General features: G+C 42.8%; 1 protein-coding gene across 1 annotated transcript in view; it reads left to right on the top strand.

Moving 5' to 3' along the window:
- Positions 1-14754, top strand: part of MAOB (monoamine oxidase B) — a 120325-nt gene that overhangs the window by 45547 nt on the left and 60024 nt on the right. Inside the window, exons 2-3 of the mRNA XM_029929937.1 lie at positions 5890-5984; positions 7409-7546. Coding sequence (XP_029785797.1) covers positions 5892-5984; positions 7409-7546 — 231 coding nt within the window. The 5' untranslated portion in view covers positions 5890-5891. The remainder of the gene's footprint in view (positions 1-5889; positions 5985-7408; positions 7547-14754) is intronic.

The following is a 14754-nucleotide window of genomic DNA, read 5'->3' as shown; positions in this document are numbered from 1 at the left end:
TCGAAGGTATCCTTTTACCATTTCTGGTGTGACCAGAGGAAATCAATTTCAGTGTGTGCAAATATTGTAGGTTCTTATACCATATTAAATACACTCTGTTTATGTAGATGCCATCACAGCCAATTGTTTGTGTATTTATTGACCAAGTAATTAAATGTCATCTTTGTGGAAGGGTAGTAAATGAATCCATTCAACAGTCATGTAAGTGAATGTGTACCAGCACTGGGGAGACAAAGAACGGATAATTAAATTCTTATCATTCAGGAAATAAGTTTTCTGAGTTTCAAGGCCACAGCACCGTCTTTCCAAGCAATGCCCTGCACAAGGTCGCCCGGCCGATGCAGTCAAAGAGGGGATGCGATCCAGCCCACATTTTGCCAGCCCAAGCCATGCGCACCTATGTGTGCTGCATTTCATCTGAAAGGAAGGAAGCCATTTTGAAATTGACCTCCAGGCGCGTGAATCTTCTTGTAATTTACACAAAGGCATGGAACGTGCTGGCAGTGGCCATGAGGTTTAGTGGAAGACTTTCAGTGTTTCACCGTTTAGTATGAGGAATGTTTGTTATCTGAAGGCAGAGTGCCTGCATTTGAATATTGACTCTGTCCCTTGCTAGCTGTGAGACCTTGGGCACATTACTGGGCCTCTCTGTGCTTTACTCTTTACATCTCCCCACTGCATAGAGTTGTTGAGAGCTTAAACAAATTCTTATATGTAAAACACTTAGAAGAGAAGCTGGCCTACACTCAGTGCTCAAACTGTTGGCTGTTTGATGGTATCTTTACCTGCCTCTCTGTGTTGAAAAGTTCAGCAATTAACTGAATTCGATCTACAAATTCCACTTTCCTTTAATGAATTTATTTCACAAAGGGAATATTTTTCTCCTTACCCCAGACCTTTTGTGTGTGTGTGTGTGTGTGTGTGTGTGTGTGTGTATGTGTTAAATAACTAAAAGACATTCTCTTTAGAGACATCAAAGAATCTCAGTTCTTTGATCAGAAGGTCACTTGGTTGTTCCTAGAATTTTCTCATAAAGCATTGCTTTGTCAGAAGTGACACAGGTGTTGAAGGCTACTTTCATATTTTTGCCTTTCATCCCTCCTGGGGAAATGCTTGTATCGTTTACTAGGGTTATAGGGTGAGAGATGCTTTGAGGTACAGTGAATTTGTCAGTTTTGGTTAACATGATACATTTTTTGATGGGGGGTACCTTTAAACTGAGAAAAAGTCCTCATGCGGTATTGAAGTACTGATGTCTCATAATGTTTTCAAAACAATTAACTTTGCATTTTATTAAAAAAAATTTTTTTAATGTTTATGTTTTATTTATTTATTTTGAAAGAGAGAGCTGTGTGCTAGCAGGGGAGAAAGACCGAGAGAGGGGGATACAAAACCCCAAACAGGCTCCGCCTTGGCAGTCTCAAGCCCGTTGTGGGGCTCAAACTCACGAATCAGGAGATCATGACCTGAGCAAAAATCAGGAGTCAGACGTTTAAGCCACCCAGGCCTCCCATTTAACATTGCATTTTAAAACTCTGAAAAAGTGTTGTTAAATGTCAGATTTTGATATGAAGGAAGTGAGCCAGATTGACAAACCAAAGCATGGAGCAAGTGCCGATTGTGATTTTTCTCTTCCCTCCAAATCCTACCCCCTTGACTGCTCCTAAGACACCTTGATCAACCTCTCTGTTAACCAGCACCGTGTACTTTGCCGTCTCCTTGCACCATCCAACTTCTGGGCCATTTGTCCGTGACGCAAAAACAACGGGGAGCATTGAATGCTAATAATGCTGCACACCACTGATTTTTAGATATTTAAAATCCTTTGCACGCCTAATCCAAACTGAGGTGTGCCAATGATTGAGGTGGTCATCGCTTTGGTGAAACCGCTTCCAAGTAAACTACCTGAGAAGAAAGACCCAGTATTCCTATAATGTCATGGAATCAGGCATCAGTCTGTCATTGTGATGTGCTCTTCGTCATTCATCCAGGAAAGACTCTTTGAGCCAAAACACAGTGGACCCTACCCCATCTGGCGTCTACAAATGAGGTGATCTTATCAGGGGCCGGTGTGGGGCACCCAGGGGCTTCTTCTGCATGTGCCAGTGATAATCTGTTTGTGAAATTAATGGATTCTGCATATTAAACTCTGGTTTAATTAACTTTTTAAAATCACAAAGCAGGGGTGCCTGGGTGGCTCAGCTGGTTAAGCGTCCGACTTCAGCTCAGGTCATGATCTTATGGTCTGTGGGTTCAAGCCCCATGTCAGCCTCTGTGCTGACAGCTCAGTCTGGAGCCTGCTTTGGATTTTGTGTCTCTTTCCCCTTGTTCTCTCTCTCTCTCTCTCTCTCTCTCTCTCTCTCCCTCTCCCCCTTCTCTCGCTCACAAAAAGAAATAAGCATTAAAAAAAGAAGAAGAAGAAGTACTGTCCAGGGGCTCCTCCCTGATGACTGGGGAAAGGACTGATGGTTTAGCTGATGGAGGAATTAATAAGCCAAACCATGAACTCTGCGGAGCTGCCCCAGCCTACGACGCTGCTCTTGCTCAAGTGTTCATGTGTCTGCCAGTTTGTGGGAACTTGAAACGCATTGTGCCACAGAACAAAAGTATGAGGGATGGTACATTCTCGGGGAAATTTGGAGATTTTAAAATGCAGTACTACAGGGGAAAAAAAATAACTCCAAATCAGAAAGTCGCTGAAATCTATTTGCCCTGAAAACAGCAGGCAGTGTCACGGGCGCTGTTTAAACCCTTACGCAATCAATTCCTGACAACATGTTATAAAACTACAGTGGTGGTCTTTTTTTTTTTTTTAACAGAAAAGAGCAGGCACCGTCATAAAGCACTGAGCATTCGTTTTGTTCCTTGTATAAGCAAAGCTCATGTGATCTTCACAATGCTGAAAAAAAATTGTTTTAAAGAAAAAAATTGGAGGCTTAGAGACATGCAGTGACCTGCCGTTGATTACACAATCAGTGAATGGCAGGGTCAGAGTTCAGGCCCAAATCTGACTGCTTAGCTGCCACCCTTGGACCAAAGAGGAAAACTTAAAAATACAGTAACTCCATTACAGTGATTCATGTGAAATGTCGTAAAGCATTCTACCCTCCAGGTAAATACAAGAATCTTAAAGTACCAGTTTTTCTTGCACATGGATATTTAACTTTTGTAACCCATTTAAGAGCAAGCTTATAATCGATTTGTACTTTTATTTTTTAATATTTGTTTATTTATTTATTTATTTATTTGAGAGATAGGGAGACAGAGCATGAGCGAGGGAAGGGCAGAGAGAGGAGGAGACACAGGCTCCAGGCGCTGAGCTGTCAGCACAGAGCCCGACGCAGGGCTCGAACTCACGGAGCTCGAACTCATGGACCGTGAGATCATGACCTGAGTCGAAGTCAGATGCTTCACCAACTGAGCCACCCAGGTGCCCCCTGAAGAGCTACTTCTTATCTTAATCGCCTCCCGACCAGACTCCCAAATCTTCAGTTTCTTCTTAGGGTCCCCTGAAATCCCCTTCTCCTAAACCACAGTGGCTTCCTTAAGCCACCCATACTCTGACCAATTATTTTCCAAATCCATTTTTGCCACTTGATGTCCGACAAGCAATCGAACCTCTCTGCACTCTCCCCACGGTGAATATCAAATGGTGAGGTATTTCCCACCACATACCCTCGTAGTGCGCTGTTTAAAGATATTTTTGTAAGTTTCTGGGTATGACTTGTTAAGGCACAGGACCACAGAGAACTCTCTTGAATGGTTTGATAAGACCCTGGCTTGTTTTAGTAACTGTTCATGCTTAGCATCAGATACTATTGGGTAACTGCACAGACCAAGAGACAGTGCCTTTTGTGGAACAGAAAATGCTAATGTGGCGTGCGATGTTGTATTTCATTCTGAACCCTTTTGTTTAAGCCTGGGCGTGCTTATCGGGTCTGTGTGAATTCCCGATAACGGTTACTATGGCCACACGTTATTTCATATTTCACTGTTGAACTGATGCTTGATAAGGGAAATGACATTGAATGGTCTGCAGTGTTGAATCTAAATAGAAATGTTTTCTCCTTTTTTATCCCCTCATGGAGGTAGAATTAGCACCGGAGTTAAAAATCCAAGGCTTGTATTTCTAAATGATGCCATGGGCACCTCGTGGGTGGCTGGGGACTTTGGGACCCTAACCCTGCCACCAGCTGGAAGCCCCCACCCTGCCTCCAAGGACAGGGCTTGGAAGAAAGATTAACTCAAATAATGAAATGTCAGATCAGATCAGCCTTTAAAAAATGGGTTCCCTCTTTTAGGATAGTTGATAGACAATGAACGGAGCCCTGGCTTTTCATTACGGCATTTACGGGTGGACTCATATTTTATGTGGTATGGATTCTTATCGAACGGCAGGATACAAGTGTGCTTTAACAATGTGTCGATCCAAAGAAAGTAAAAAATATCTTTTGAAATGTAATTTCACCCTGGCACAGAAATTGCTGGATGCCATGGCTGGAGACGATGGCTCGGAGGTTCCCTGGAAAAGCAGTAGGTGTGGTTATGAATCCTGACCCGGGAGGGAAACTGCCTGTGAGACCTTGTATGTTTAGTGTCCTTGGCCATAAAATGGGAAGATTGACGGTACCTTTTCTCAATGGGTTTTTGTGAGAATTCACTGAATCACCATATGAAAACACCTACAACAGTGTCTCACATGTAATGAGCACTATATGAGTATTAGCTCTTTTTATAGGAATCTCTCTCGCTCTCTCTCTTTTATTTTGCACCTAGTGGGGTCTAAATATTCCAGAACTATTATTTTTGAAAGACAAGATAGAACCTGTTTCATTTATCTGTAACGCACAGCGTCTTGGCATTTCCTTAATTTTGTTTGCTCTTAGAAAGCGAATGATTAAGGTAATTAGAACTGAGGAAATTCAGTCATCGTGGTAAGAACTCCAGGCCCCCCCTGTCTGAGGAAGATCTTACTAAGCTCCGTAAGGTGGTTTTGAAGATGCAGGATTTTGGGGCTCCTGGGTGGCTCAGTCGGTTGAGCGTCTGACTTCGGCTCAGGTCATGATCTCATGGTTTGTGGGTTCGAGCCCCGCATCAGGCTCTGTGCTGCTAGCCCAGAGCCTGGAGACTGCTTCAGATTCTGTCTGTCTGTCTGTCTGTCTCTGCCCTTCTCCTGCTCACACTCTGTCTCTGTCTCTCAAAATAAATACAATCATTTTTAAAAAGATGCAGGATTTTAAGATCACTGAGGTCAAAAACTACACCTAGGGGCACCTGGGTGGCTCAGTCAGTTGAGTGTCCCAACTCTTGATTTCGGCTTAAGTCATGATCCCGGGGTTATGGGACTGAGCCCCAAGTCAGACTCTGTGCTGAGTTTGGAGCATGTTTGGGATTCTCTCTCTCTCTCTCTCTCTCTCTCTCTCTCTCTCTCTCTCTCTCTCTGTCTCTCTCCACCACTTGCACTCTCTCTCTTTTTCAAATTAAAAGAAAAAAAAGAGAAATAAGTCAATGGCTACATTTGGTCTGGTGCTGACTGGGGCGTATACATTGAAGGGGGTGCTTCATGTTTTCGTTTGTACTGTCAGACACATAATCATGCAATTTAGTCCTTAAAGACAGACGTTTTGATACAGTGACCAAGGATGTTTTTAAGATTTGAGACATTTACCAAAACTGAAATCCCTTTTGTTCTTGCTAGATATAGCAGTTGGTTTCCCATTCTTGGAATCTGGGCCTCTGATGAGAGACCCCGGCCGCTGTAAGGTGGATGTAACGGTAGACCATGTGTGGGAGCCAACATGGGCTTTTCTCATCGACGTTACCATGAGGAGCTTACCCGGAGTCCCTGTGAAGAACTGAACCATGATTTCTTATTGTATTTTCTCCCAGGTATGGCAGCAGCCAAACTTCTACATGACTTTGGCCTGTGTGTGGTTGTTCTGGAAGCCCGGGACCGAGTAGGAGGCAGGACTTACACCATCAGGGTAAGACATTAAGGATGGGGTGGAGACATGCAGGACTGAAGTGGAGTTATTGGATTTTTTTTCTTTTCTAAAAGCCTTGAATTTCATTTGACTCTTCTTTCTTTTTTTTTTAATGTTTTATTTATTTTTTAGAGACAGAGAGAGAGAGACAATGCAAGCAGGGGAAGGGCAGAGAGAGAGGGAGACACAGAATCTGAAGCAGGCTCCAGGCACTGAGCTGTCGACACAGAGCCTGACACGGGGCTCAAGCTCATGGACCGTGAGATCATGACCTGAGCAAAGTTGGACGCTTAACCGACTGACCCACCCAGGCGCCCTTCATTTGACTTTCTTGAGAGAATGGAAATTCCTTCGAAACGTTCTCCATAGCCTCTCTCTCAATTTGCTACCTTTTCAACTTTTGCTTCTGTCTCTTTTCTTAACCTCACGAGGCTTTGCACTTGCCCCATAAATTATGACACCGATAAAAGAGGTGTTCGGAATACATCAGTAAATAAACTAAAGATTCCCACCTTTGTGAAACTTACGTTATCTTTGGGGACAGGGAGAGCTAGACAACAAACAAAGAAACAACAACAGAAAGGGACAGCCTTCTGTGGTGTCCCTGGCTAATAGGGAGCTTTTGTTGTTCCTTCTCCTTCAAAGATTCGTCCTTTGTCATTGGAAGCGAAGCTGATTTGTAACCATATGGAAAACTTGTTTATTAGCACATAAGAACAATTTCAAAGGTTCAAATTAAGGCCAGAATATTCCCTGATGGTATCTTCCAAATGTCTGGCTTAACCATATAAGCAGTGATCATTTCCTTTATTCATTTTCTCTAGCATTAAGTGGCTCAAAATTAGCCTGGGGTACCAAGTAAAGAGAAATTTTTCAACAATTCATAGCTTATCAATTCAAGACAGTAAAAACCAAACCATGATATGGTATATATTGTGAGCGATGGGATTCAGAAGTCTCTTGCCTATTTAGAATTCAATCCTGGGGCACCTAGGTGGCTCACTTGGTTGAGCATCCAACTTCAGCTCAGGTCATGATCTCGCAGTTCATGAGTTCAAGCCCCACATTGGGCTCTGTGCTGACCGTTCAGAGCCTGGAGCCTGCTTCGGATTCTGTGTCTCCTTCTCTCTCTGACCTTTCCCTGCTCACACTGTCTCTCTGTGTCTCTCAAAAATAAATAAAAACGATAAAAAAATTTAAAGTTCATTCCAATTTGCTTCAAATTGAAGAATGGTTTGAGGACAGGTAAATCACATGAATGAAGTATAATTGAAAATAGAATCCCATTTTTCCATGGATACACCTCAAAGTATGTCTATTACCTGTGAAATACCCTTTTGTTGATTTCAGAGCTCTTTTCTTTTTAATCTAGGAAGAACATTTCCACAAAAGTTCATTTTTATTTTTTTTCCCTGGGAAAACAGAACCAAAAAGTTAAATATGTGGACCTTGGAGGATCTTATGTTGGGCCAACTCAGAATCGAATCTTACGATTAGCCAAGGAGCTAGGATTGGAAACCTACAAAGTGAATGAAGTGGAGCGTCTCATCCACCATGTCAAGGTAGGCCTGGGCCAGCCTTTGAAAGATTTAAAGACTTCTGTATGGGTCTTTTCATATATGGGTCTTTCCATATATATCCATATATGAATTCCAGATCCTTCATTCAGAGAATCTACTGTGGTTCTGAATGATGATGTATGTGTATTTTATAAGTGTATTTTAACCATTCTGAAAATGTTTTCACTGTCACCGAAGAAGAATTAGATGCGAATTCTCACCTAGTTGGGAAGGTTCTTGATAAAGTGGCATTGCCCATTTGGCAAAAAGTTTAACAAAACCAATAGAGGAAAAAACTGTGATTGATTTATTAAGTACCTCTGTTTAAATATCTGGGTTCTTTCATGTGATAGAAAAACTTGTGTACAGTTGTATAAATGCCACCCTAGACTTCATGTTGTAAGGGGTATTTGTAGTATGCCTAACATAATATTCTGAAATTTGTCATTGTGTCCTACATATCATCTAAGGTTACTCTTCTTTGGAGATTTCCATAAAAGTGGCTCAAGTCCCAGATTCCATCTATCGTGGGGAACCTCTCCATTGATCTCCCCAAACTTTCTGTGAGTTGACTGGGTGTCCCATTCCCAAGATCATTTGCGGCTCATGGCTCTTGCTTCTGTGACAGCTCTGCTCACTCACATTTTAGGGCCTGTGACTCTTTTTCTTCCCTTTGCTTTATGCCAGCCTGTGTTCAAATTCACCTCTTCATCTTGAGTTTCTTCAGACCATTTGTGTGCGACAGCCTTGACTGAAGTTTTGAGCCATGGGGGTGGAGAGTTTAGTTGCAGAAACAAACAGCTAAGTGTCAAATGTTGGACATTCTTACTCTGATAAGCTCTTAGACCAGTGAGTCCCTGGGAATGTCTTACTGGCCACATTTCTCTGAACATCCAAGTCACCCACTGTGGTGATGTCTTCAGACTCCTGTCATATCTCCCTGATCCTTGTTTTCCCAGAATCACTGTTTTGGTCCAGAAAGTCACTGCTGTTCCCTCACCAACAGAGTCACCTATTCTGGGCCCCAGACTGGAGTCCCATTGAAAAACTGGCAGAGGTTTTGAACTTGAGCTCTGCCTCTCTTCCATACTTGCCTTTGTAGGTGGAAGGGAGCATACAGAGACATACTCGTCACTGGTAGAAATCATCCCTTTAGAAGACAGAAGAGACTAGCAGCAGGCAATTTTGATTTACACTCACAATGTTGACACCTTTATATTCTTTCTGAGTGGAAAAAAACAAAGAAGGACAAACAACAGACTGTACACTATGAATCATTGAACAAAAGAGAAAATAAGCATTGAAATTGGCACAATGCGGGAAAACGATTTCCTTAGTTTTTACATAAATGTTTGGTCTACCTTCAGATTTTGCTTTATAAACCTTTTCACCTTGCTTGTATCTGTGTCGAGCCGAAAAAGGGACCCATGAATTAGAAATGAAAATGTAGTGCGGTGATAGTGCAATTTGTCGAGCATCAATCTACGAGCTTAACAAAGATCCTTCATTGGGCTCCTTACTTTTAAATGTAGGTCATGCTGACTGATTTCTTTGTCTTCCTTATCCTAATATGGAAGACTTACAGAGACTAACTTCCCAGAGCACTAGGATCTCTTATACGTTTTTCCAGACAAAGGAGATAACTGGAGATTATATTCATTTGTCTGTCTGTGCCCAGGATGCTTTGTTTTCCTGGCAATTGTATGGCTGACATGAAGCTCCTTGTTTGAGAGAGATTGCTCACAGTCATCAGTTGCAGAAACAATGGCACGCTGAAGTAATTTTTCAGAGTGATGGCCAGACAGACATGCTGCTTTCTTAGACAATTTCAAATACCTTATGTGCAGCTAAGAAAAAATACAAATAATTAAGCAGTATCTCTGACATGATACAGGGTCAACACTGACACGGGCAGTGCTCCTTATAAAATTGCAAACAGATGCCATTGCTTTTTAAGGATCGCAAAAGTAAAAACATAATTAGAAAAGGCGGGCAAAGAAAGACAATTGAAAAGCCCTTCCATGATCCTATCTAGGGAAAATCATTATAAATATTTTCTTGGCTCGGAGATTTTCATATTCCTGTATTGCTATTTTCTGACCTCTACTGGAGGAAATGAGAAATATCAGTACAGTTTAAAAATATTGTATATAGATGCATATATGTGTATATATTTGGTATACTGACTTACTCTGTAATTAATTCTCACTACCAGGACAATTGAAACGCTAATGAGGCTAAATAAAGGTCTTTTTCAGTGTCAATAGAGGTGCCAATTTGACCTCCTGTGGTCATATCCAATGAGGAGCTACATAATAATAAATGGTAAAGACCTGATACCTAGGAAGTCCTCCCAAGACTAAATACTTGTCCTCCGCATCTCTTCTCACATGTCATTTCTCTTATTTTTGACCTGCGAAAGCCTTTTGGATGGCTACATCCATTTCTAGAATTATTGATAACAACTCTGGTGTTCTGTCTCCTACTACATGCCGAAGAATACAGTTTAGGAACTGTCTCCTCCGTCGTGGCAGACAGTACTGTAGGTATGTGGACGTCACTCTATTGCCGGTTTCAATAACTACTGTTCCCAATTGCAGCGGACCCATGTGTATCTCTGAACCCAAAGCCTGAGGGTATCAAGGACGATACTTATCACAGTGTCAGATCCCGCTATTCAAATCAGCCTGCTCAAGGAATCAGCTTTTCAAATTCTTTACATGGACGTTAATGGAAGACAGAGTTTTATGGGCAGTTTTAATACCATTAGGAATTTGAATATGCAAATAGAAACTGGTGAGGAGCACCTGGGTGGCTCAGTCAGTTGAGGGTCTGACTCTTGATTTCGGCTCAGGTCACAATCCCAGCATCGTGGGATCAAGCCTTGAGTCAGACTTCGCACTGAGCATGGAGGCTGCTTAAGATTCTCTCTTCCTCTCCCCACTCGTTCATTCTTTCTCTCGAAAACAAACAAACATTAAAAAAAAAAAAAAGAAAGAAACTGGTGAAATGGAGCTACTCCTAAAAGCAGGAGTGTCCAGGAGTGCCTGGGTGGCTCAATCGGTTAAGTGTCCGACTCTTGATGTTGGCGCGGGTCATGATATCATGGTTCTCGAGTTCCAGCCCCAAGTCAGGCTCTCTCCTGGCAGTGCGGCAAACAGAAACTGTCCTGTCATGCAGGTCCTCAACGTCGCCCAGAAGTCAGCAAATCAGAAGTGTTTGGTCTTCTTCAGGCTCTTAATATGTCCTTCTCCACACCTTTACCTCCAATCTTATTAATCCACAGAAGCCTGGACCAATATCCCAGGTGCCCTTGCTTCTCTCATGCTGACGGTCCCCAGAAACAGGTTAGGCAAACTCTTGTATTTCACACGGAAAAAGCTGCCCATTTCACATGAACTTGACACATGCCACTCAGAGCTCACTGGCTCCGAGTCTGCCCTAGCCGAGGTGGGCTTTGTGAACCTTCTTTTCCCCTCCTACCTGTGTGCTATAATATTTCTTTTCTGTTGGAGACAAAGATACCTCTTCAGCAAGTGGAATCCATTGTTTAGTGATCATATTGAAGCTTATGTTGCGTTGTTCTAGAGATCAAAGTGCTCATTTGTGTTCTTCAGAAAATGCAGTGAGGGCGCCTGGGTGGCTCAGTCGGCTAAGCATCCAACTTCGGCTCAGGTCATGATCTCATGGTCAGCTCGGTGCTGACATCTCGGAGCCTGGAGCCTGCCTCAGATTCTGCGTCTCCCTCTCTCTCTCTGTCTCTCTCTCAAAAATAAATAAAAACATTAAAAAAATTTTTTTAACTTTTTTTTTAATGTTTTTATTTATTTTTGATACAGAAAGAGACAGAGCATGAGAGGGGGAGGGGCAGAGAGAGAAGGAGACACAGAACCGGAAGCAGGCTCCAGGCTCTGAGCTAGGTGTCAGCACAGAGCCTGACGCGGGGCTCGAACCCACGAACGTGAGATCTGCCCTGAGCCGAAGCCGGAGGCTTAACCGACTGAGCCACCCAGGCGCCCCAAACATTAAAAATTTTTAATAAGAAAAATACGGCAGCTTTTTGGCATGTAATAATTCACTGAAAATGATGCTTTCAGTGGCTGCATTTGAGCACTATTTGGGGATAGGAGATGAATTTATTCTAGGGCTTCAGGGTTTCCATTTGGAACTTAATTTATGATAAAATCAGTAAGCATAGTCTCTGTGTACAAACATACACATATGCACATCTGGATACACTTAACAGAGGCTGGAGTTGTGGGTAGCACAGAGTTAGTTTCAAATCCAATCTGCTGAAAGTGGAGGGCAGACAGTGTATAGAATTCAGTCACAGTGGTGAAATTCACTAAAGGAAATAGGTTTGCAGCTTAAGTCTTCCGCCTCATTTTGCAGCCCTTACACCATGTCATCGGAGTGTGGCCAAGTGGTCCACGGGAGATGCAATGAAAGGGTCCCAGCCTCACCAAAGAGCGGTGCCAAATAAGGGCAACCTTGTAACAGGTCAGAGAGCCAGGGATTGACAGGAAGTACAAGATGGCCTAGAAGGGGTTGGCCTGCCTTCCCACCCCCTCGGCAGCAGTCTGCAGGGAGCCTTAGATGTACAGTCCGAATCTGTTGCTCACAGAACACTTGCCTTTCTCTCGGCCTTTGCTACGACCAGCAAATAATAACAATGGTAACGCTCCTGGGGTACGGACATCTGGATCCTACCAAGTAAGTGGTTTTACACATGATGTCTTATTGGTGAGTCCCAAATAATCAGAAGTTATTTGTTATGAACTCAAAGTTTTGGCCCCATTTCACAGGTGAGAACATAAAGGCCAAAACGATTGATTGCATATGGCAGGAAGCAGTGGGTTCAGAGCATGAACCCAAGTCTTTGAGTGCTAGAAATACATCATAAAGAGTTTGCTGTCCCTTGGATGAGAGGCTTTCCATCATTTCCTTCTGAGCCCCATCACCTGGCTTGCCCGCCTGCCTTCCTTCCAAAAGGACACGCGTACATTTTAGGAAAATCCAGTTGAAGATTTTCCTTTCCTTAAAACTCTCTGAAGTTGACCACTGGTTCCTTCCCAAGCCCTGTTTCCTAAGTATGTCATAGACCCTGTTGGAAAGTAAGATGAATAGGGTTCCATTCTTTGTGCTTCAAGATGACACACACACAGGATGTGAGGGCGATCTGGCTGAGACATCTGTCACCCCATTGATCGCCAGGGTTGATTCGGCTGATCTGGCTGGCTAGGCGGGTGTCCCCTTCCTCCCTCACCACTCCATGTGCGTCCCTCCCGAAGCTGCGCGCTCGGTCGAAGAGGACGACCATCCCGGATAGAGGAGGACCGTTCTTCGGTCAAGGGTATACGAGTAGCTGCGCTCCCCTGCTAGAACCTCCAAACAAGCTCTCAAGATCACACACACACACACACACACACACACACACACACACACACACACAGAACATATTTTGCTTATATTTAACATTCTTGGATCTTTATTTGTATACTTTCATATTAAGAAAGTTTTTAGGTCTGGGGAGCCTGGGTCGCTCAGTTGGTTAAGCATTCAACTTCAGCTCAGGTCATGATTTCACGGTTTGTGAGTTCGAGCCCTGCGTTGGCCTCTGTGCTGACCGCTCAGAGCCTGGAGCCTGCTTCTGATTCTGTGTCTCTGTCTCTTTCTGCACCTCCCCCATGCTGCATTCTCTCTTTCTCCTTCAAAAATAAACATTTAAAATGTTTTTTAAAAAAGAAAGCCTTTAGGTCTGCTTTTTCACTCATGAATATGTTACAACTACTCTCCAATGTCATTAAAAGTTCTTTTTAAAAAGTTCTTTAAGGACCCCATTTTATTTTTTTCTAATTTTTTAAATATCTTTTTTTTTAATGTTTTATTTATTTTTGAGACAGAGAGAGAGCATGAGAGGGGAAGGGGTAGAGAGAGAGAGGGAGACACAGAATCAGAAGCAGGCTCCAGGCTCTGTGCTGACAGCTCAGACGCGGGGCTCAAACCCACGACGCGGGGCTCAAACCCACGAACTGCGAGATCATGACCCGAGCTGAAGTCAGATGCTTAACTGACTGAGCCACCCAGGTGCCCCGTAAATACATTTAAACAAAGACTTAAAGAATTGGAAGAATTATGATTGTAGTACAAAATTGCCGCTTTCCGTAATGGCGCACGGGAGAAGAATTAGGCACAAACAAGTCAGCTGTAAAAGAGAAAGGGAGCAGGGAACAACAACTTATAACAACTGTCACCCTGAACAACTCCGCAGTCCCATATTTATTGAGAATATGATAGTCAATCAATGCCAAGATTGTTTTTAGTGATCAGAGAGTGATTTCATGAGAAAAACAGAACTTGCTCAAGCAGGTACGTTATGGTTGATCAGACATAAATAAGTATCATATAAACAGGTGATTTCCGAGGAAGTGAAGAAGTCAACACAAAAAAAAAAACCAGGCAGTGTTCCGCCCAGGGCGGGCCAGCATTCCTGGCTGCCTGGCTTCCGTATCATAAATCAGCCATTTTCCCAAAGAGACATTACAATGAGTATTGTCTTAAAGCTAGATTAATCATTTATTAATCACTATATAGTTCTGTGTGCTGTTTTTTTCCATAACTACATCTTTTGGGTCAAGTTGTTCTCAGGGGTCGCCACACAGAATGTACTACAGGTGGTATTTTTCAAAAAAATTCTTTATATTATAAAAAAATTATATAATCTATAGAATCAGAATGTGGGGAAGGTGAGAAGGTAAGAAGTATAAGCAAATGGAGTGCGAGTGACATCTTCCATAGAGTGGTTATCAGTGTATACAAAAATTAAACTTGTAGTTGATAAAGAAACACTCAAATCACCTAAAGGTTTTATGATCTTTTCATTTTCTGCTGCAGTGCTCTTTTTTTAATTTTTTTAATGTTTTATTTATTTTTGATACAGAGAGAGACAGAGCTTGAGAAGGGGAGGGGCAGAGAGAGAAGGAGACACAGAACTGGAAGCAGGCTCCAGGCTCTGAGCTAGTTGTCAGCACAGAGCCCGACGTGGGGCTCGAACCCACGAACGTGAGATCCGACCTGAGCCGAAGTCGGAAGCTTGCTTAACTGACTGAGCCACCCAGGCGCCCCTGCAGTGCTCTTTTAGGAACTCCTATTTCTTAGGGTTATGCAACATTTATTTGAAATTTAGTACTTCCTTCACCTCACTTCAGTTT

This window comes from Suricata suricatta, chromosome X (genome assembly GCF_006229205.1).
Source record: "Suricata suricatta isolate VVHF042 chromosome X, meerkat_22Aug2017_6uvM2_HiC, whole genome shotgun sequence".
Classification (NCBI taxonomy): Eukaryota; Metazoa; Chordata; class Mammalia; order Carnivora; family Herpestidae; genus Suricata; species Suricata suricatta.
Note: the sequence above shows the minus strand (reverse complement) of the source record. Positions and strands in the feature narration are given on the sequence as shown.